This window comes from Rhagoletis pomonella, unplaced genomic scaffold (genome assembly GCF_013731165.1).
Source record: "Rhagoletis pomonella isolate Grant_MI unplaced genomic scaffold, Rhpom_1.0 Rhpom_scaffold_00006, whole genome shotgun sequence".
Classification (NCBI taxonomy): Eukaryota; Metazoa; Arthropoda; class Insecta; order Diptera; family Tephritidae; genus Rhagoletis; species Rhagoletis pomonella.
Genome location: NW_023458560.1, coordinates 34827765 through 34833580, shown reverse-complemented (window position 1 = coordinate 34833580; position 5816 = coordinate 34827765). Strand labels below are relative to the sequence as shown.

The following is a 5816-nucleotide window of genomic DNA, read 5'->3' as shown; positions in this document are numbered from 1 at the left end:
AAAAATCGGTGATATTGTTAGGTATGTATGTAATTTTACTTTTATTTTCCACTGAACTACGTAAATAAATAAAAATTAAATTAAAATAATTCATTGTGTTTAAATCATTCTTGATTCAATATTGATCAGGTAAGTTAGAATCCACGCATAATTCTAATGAAACGTATTGTTGCTATTGCCTGTATAAGTAATTTTCTGCATAGTAATAAACATCATCTTAATCTTAATCTCAATTTTAATCTCACTCTCAATCTTAACCTTAATCTTAATTTTAAGCTTAATCTCAATCATAATCTCAATCTCAATTTTAATCTTAATCTTAATCTTAATCTCTCTCTTAAACTTAGTCTCAATCTTAATGACAATTTGAATGTTTATCTTAATCTTAATCCTAATGTTAACGGCAATTTTAATCTTAATCTTAATCTTAAATCTTAATCTTAATCTTGATCTCAATTTTAAGTTTAATCTTTATCTTAATCTTGATATTGATCTTAATCTTTATCTTATACTTAATCTCGATCTTGATGTTAATCAAAATTTTAATCTTTATCTTAATCTTAATCCTGATGTTAACCGCAATTTTAATCTTATCTTAATCTTAACCTTAATCCAAATCTTATTCTTAATCCCAATCCTAACCTTAATCTTAATATTAAACTTAATATTAACCTTAATCCTAATTTTAGTCTTTATCTTAGTCTTAATCTTAATTTTGATCTTAATCTTAATCTTATATCTTAATCTTAATATTAATCTTAACCTTAATATTAACCGTAATCTTAATCTTAATCTTATTCTTGAATCTATATATTAATACGATAACATGAATTTTGTCTCCGTTCGTTTGGTGATTCTACCGAACCGATTTCCAAACCAAGAACACCATTGGAAAGGCATTTTTCTGTAGACTTTTTATGGTTTCAAAATTGGTTGAAAATTACGGCCTAAACCGTCGTTTAAACATTTCCGTATTTGTGTACAGATGTTGCTGCAACATGTTCAATTTGACATGTTTCGCCAGTTGTTTCACTTCGTATTTGAAACTAAGCTTTGAAGTAAAGATAAATATGAAGATGAAGAAAGAAATTATAACGATGAAGTTAAAAAAAAGAAGACAAAAGTGAAGATAAAGACGAAAATGGAGACAATGACAGACACATGAGAATTAGGGTAAGAAAATTTCTTGACTTTTTGAAGTGCAACTTCTTTAGCGGCAGTTGGTTGGTTGGGAGTAAATTGCCCAATTCAAGGGGAATAATGCACACGGAAATGGTTCTTAGCGGTTTAGCGGTTTGAGAATAAAAACAAAAACAAAGATGCCTAGAGATAAAGGCAAAAACGAAGAGCAAGGTAAATTTAAACACCTTAAGGTAAAGGTGAAGAGGAATATGCAAAAATAAAGATGAAGAAAAGGATGAGGATGAAGATCGATATTGTTATCGATATAAAACACAATATGTTATCGATAAAATAATTTATTTTGTTATCGATACTGTTATTGATTAAATAACCGCCATTTTAATCGATATAATAATCGATATTGTTATCAATACAATTATGAATATTGCTATCTGTATAATAATCGATTAGATAATTGATTTCGTTATCGATTTAGTGTATAATAATTGATACTAATAAATGTGATATTTATCGATGAATTAATCGATTTGGCAATCGTTATATTTTTCTATATGTCTATGGATATTGTTACCGGTATTTTTTATCGACACAGTTATCAACAGGGTTATCGATATAATAATCGGAACATGGAATGTGATCACATTACATGACATCACATCATATTATATCACATGATATGATGAGACATCACATGATATTACATCACATAATATGATATCAGATCACACGATAACACGTGACAAGACATCATATGATATGACATCCCATTATATGGCATGACATCACAGGATATGACATCGTATGACATGACATGGCATTACATGACGTGGCATCACATGATATGACATTATATGGTATAGCATCATACGACATTACATCACAGGATATGACAGCACATGACATGACATCCTATCACATCACATAAAATCACGTCACATCTTATCACGTCATCACACCTCATCTCATCTACTTGAATAGGTAAAGAAAAGGATAAAAACAAAGATGAAGACCGAGGTAAATTTACCGATTTAAAAACCAAAAACACCGTTGGACAGGTAATTTTCTGTAGATGAGAAGAGTTTTTATAGTTTCGAAATTGGTTGAAAATCGTCGTTTAAAAATTTCCATATTTGTGTATGGTTGTTTCTGAAATTGGTTGATTCATCGAATCGAAGTTAATGGAATTTTCAAAGTATATCGATTTATCGAAATTTCAAGGTTATATAAGCTTATCGAATTATCACTGTAATGAGTTATCAAAATTTTTCGATAGCTTTCGAAAAATTTGGAGCTGTCAAAAATAAATATTTATAAAGGTATCCAAAAAATTTACATTTTTGAGTTATCGAAATTTATCGAGCCCTCGAATTTCACAGTTATCGAAATTGGTCGAGTTAACGAATTTCGGTGAGTTATCGCATTTTAGTGTTTTTGAAATTCATCGAACTATAGATCAAATCATTGAAATTTATCGATAAACTGGAATGTATCCAGTCAATTCCAAGTCCTGCCGAAGTCCAAAGACCGCATGACGCATCGTAAATCGAAACTTAACAAAAGTTTGTTGGGGCTGATCTCCGTGGTGCTTTTGTTTTGCGAAAATTCAGGTTCGTCAGTGACGTTCGATGGTTTGGGAAAATTGCGAATGTATTTAGACGATCTGAGCGTGAGGCCACATTGTCGAATTGTCTCAAAGGCTTCTTGTAAAATAATCTTGCGTTTATTCACAGTTGGCGTTGCTGCGATCATTTCATCTACATAACTGATGACTTGGCCTCTGTGATCTTGATGTTAACTTGGTGATCACTTCCTTGAAATACATTGGTGCATTAACCAGACCAAACGACATGACGATGTACATTCCCACGACAGCCGGTTCTACGTACCGGAATGACTCGGGTTTTACCCGACCAAGGGCTGTTGTTTCGACGATCTAACCCCGTTTAAAATTTACACCTGCTGCGTATGCCAGAGACGACTGCATACAAACTCCACCTCGGTGAAGTGCAACACCTGTGACGGGTGGAGTCACCTCCGTAACCGCTCGGGCCTACGTACGCACCGGAAATGGACCACATCGTGCGTGGCCCCATGCTGTGCGGACCGGACCGCCTCCACGGCAAACCACCACCCGCCCGGGCAGCACACAAACAACACACCCACACCCCAACACAACACAACAATAGACACACAAATAAACACAATAGCACCCACACACCGCCGCCGGCAACTCCTAGTCCCTCCGACAATCTGCTCTATTTGTCAGTCCAGAATATACCGTAAATTAGTCAATTAGTACAACGCCTGAAGGTAGGGACTGCCAGGGAAAGCAACAGAAAGCCATAGAGAATATCGACACCGAGAGACAAAAATGGAAAATGGAAGTATCATCGAGCACATCAGCGCCTCCAACACTATACAACGAAGGTCAACTGGCAGTTACTGATTACATACCAACGCAACGGGAGGCACACACAGGCTTGATCCAAAAATTCAGGGGACCTTAAATCGTCACTAAATAGCTGGATAATGGCCGATATATTGTGGCAAATCCACTAGACGCGCCACGCACGTAACGACATTATTGCGTCATAGTCTCTAGCGACCATATGAAACTCTTTAAGTCCAGATCTGGATTACGACGAAGGGCATTGAAGTGCCGTTTGCCTCCCAACAATCAAAAAATTTACTTTCATGACATTTGAGATATTTTAGTCCTCTTGACCTCCGACAATAGAGAAGATGTTGGCAAAAACCATAAGCAGGGCAACGATAGTTTGAGAATCGAAACGATAAAGCCACATATGTATATCCGTGGACATTTGACTATGCAACTTAAGTCTGTCGTTCACGGACATACAAAATAGCGTATGTCGACAAAACTTACTTCACCGTCAAAGAGAAAAAATTTTGCAATTCGAAAGAAATTTTAAATTATTTTATCGCTATTTGCAACAACTGCATGTTTTCATTTAAATAAAAATGATTGCTTTGACGGTAAAAAGAGCTTCGCCGACATATGCTATTCTTTGTCCGTGAAAGATAGACTTAAGTTGTTTTGTCAAATGTCCAGAGATATTTAGCTCGGTCCATTATCTTTAATTTAATTGTAAATAGTTTCCTTCCATTTGGATTTTTCACGCCGGGTTTTGTGCTTGACAAAAAATAACGTCTCCGCTTCGAACAGTGTCGCAACGCTTAATACCAGCTTTCTTGCATACATATTGGTATATCGACTGATAGCTATTTATAGTAAAGAATTGAGTACATATACATATATATTTTATTTAAAAATTGGTTAGCTTTCATTTCGAATGCAGTTATATTTGCGATCATTCAAAAGTAAAATGTCGTTGCAGGCAGTCAAATTTATATCACCGATACTGCAGGCGCAAAGGTTTCCAAGTCAAACGATGCTTAATCAATTCATTTAAAATATCCCTTTTAGGTTTTTGTCGTTAAATGTTCGATATACACAAACTTCTACAAACACAACTTCTACGTATATGTCGGATGTAAGTACAGTCACCACAAAAGAGGAAACAAAACAACATACGGCTAGCGTACAAAAGGAAATTGATCATCATGCAAGCTTATCTTCAACCTGGTGGGATCTAAATGGTCCCATGCACGGATTGCACAAAATGAACGAGACAAGGTATAATAAATTGCGAGTAATCACTGTAAAATAATTTCATATGTATGTAAAATAATTAGGTGCATATATAAGAATAAGCACATGTGTATGTAGGGTGGTGCAAAAATTCATGTGAAAAAGTAAAGTCGAAATTTTAATGATGTCACCCCCTAGAATTGTTCTATATCGAAAAAAATACCCCTGTTTTTTTATTTCGAAACCAAAAAATATTTAGAGGTCGCTCAAAGCGCTCAAAGTTTTCCATGTATTTTATATGGAAAAAAAAATCGATCGAAAACTTCAGGAGACCTCCAGTAATAAAACCCAGCTGTTTATTTTACCATTTTTTAATACTAGCAGCGTGTTTTTTTTTTGGGGATTTTTAGGATACCTATAAAAGTTAGTTAATATTAAAAAATGTTCAAAAACTTTACTTTGGGCTTTACTTTTTTTTTGGAGCACCCTATTATACATATAGTATGTACATACATGCCTATATAGCTACATTTCTCCAGAGTGCCTTTCGTGCGTGACGGTTTGGTGGCCCATGATAACAGCGACAAGAGTTTAATTAATACAAGCAGGGTTTTGCAAGATACGGATTTATTGGAAGTGGGTTGCGGTGGTGGCATATTGATTGAAGCACTGGCATGCATAGGTGCCAATTTAACGGGCATTGACCTGGGCGCAGACGTCATAACAACAGCACGAAAACATTTAGAGCAACATTTTTCGGAACTAAGCGATCGCATAACTTACAAAATCGAACCAATAGAGGTGCACGCCAAATTAAATCGGAATCATTACGATGCTGTAATATGCTCGGAGGTTTTGGAACATATTGACGACAAGGAGGAATTTCTTACACATTGTATCGAGGCCTTAAAGGTACACATATACATACATATTAGTTAGTTCTCCATAATTTCCCTTTGTCCCATTTCAGCCGGGGGGCTCAATATTCATAACAACTTTAAATAAAAATATTCCCACATCTCCTCATCAGACTTCTTTTTCTAGACTTCAGCAGGGATCG

The 5816-nt window shown here is 35.0% G+C and overlaps 1 protein-coding gene across 1 annotated transcript; it reads left to right on the top strand.

The window, feature by feature from the left end:
* Nucleotides 1–4490: 4490 nt before the first annotated feature.
* Nucleotides 4491–5810, top strand: LOC118741879 (ubiquinone biosynthesis O-methyltransferase, mitochondrial-like; the record flags this gene model as incomplete). The annotated part of the gene is made up of 4 exons (XM_036473856.1): nt 4491–4540; nt 4592–4801; nt 5296–5668; nt 5727–5810. Coding segments are annotated over exons 1-4 (717 nt in total), but the record flags the coding sequence as incomplete, so codon positions are not given.
* Between the last annotated feature and the right edge of the window lie 6 nt (nt 5811–5816).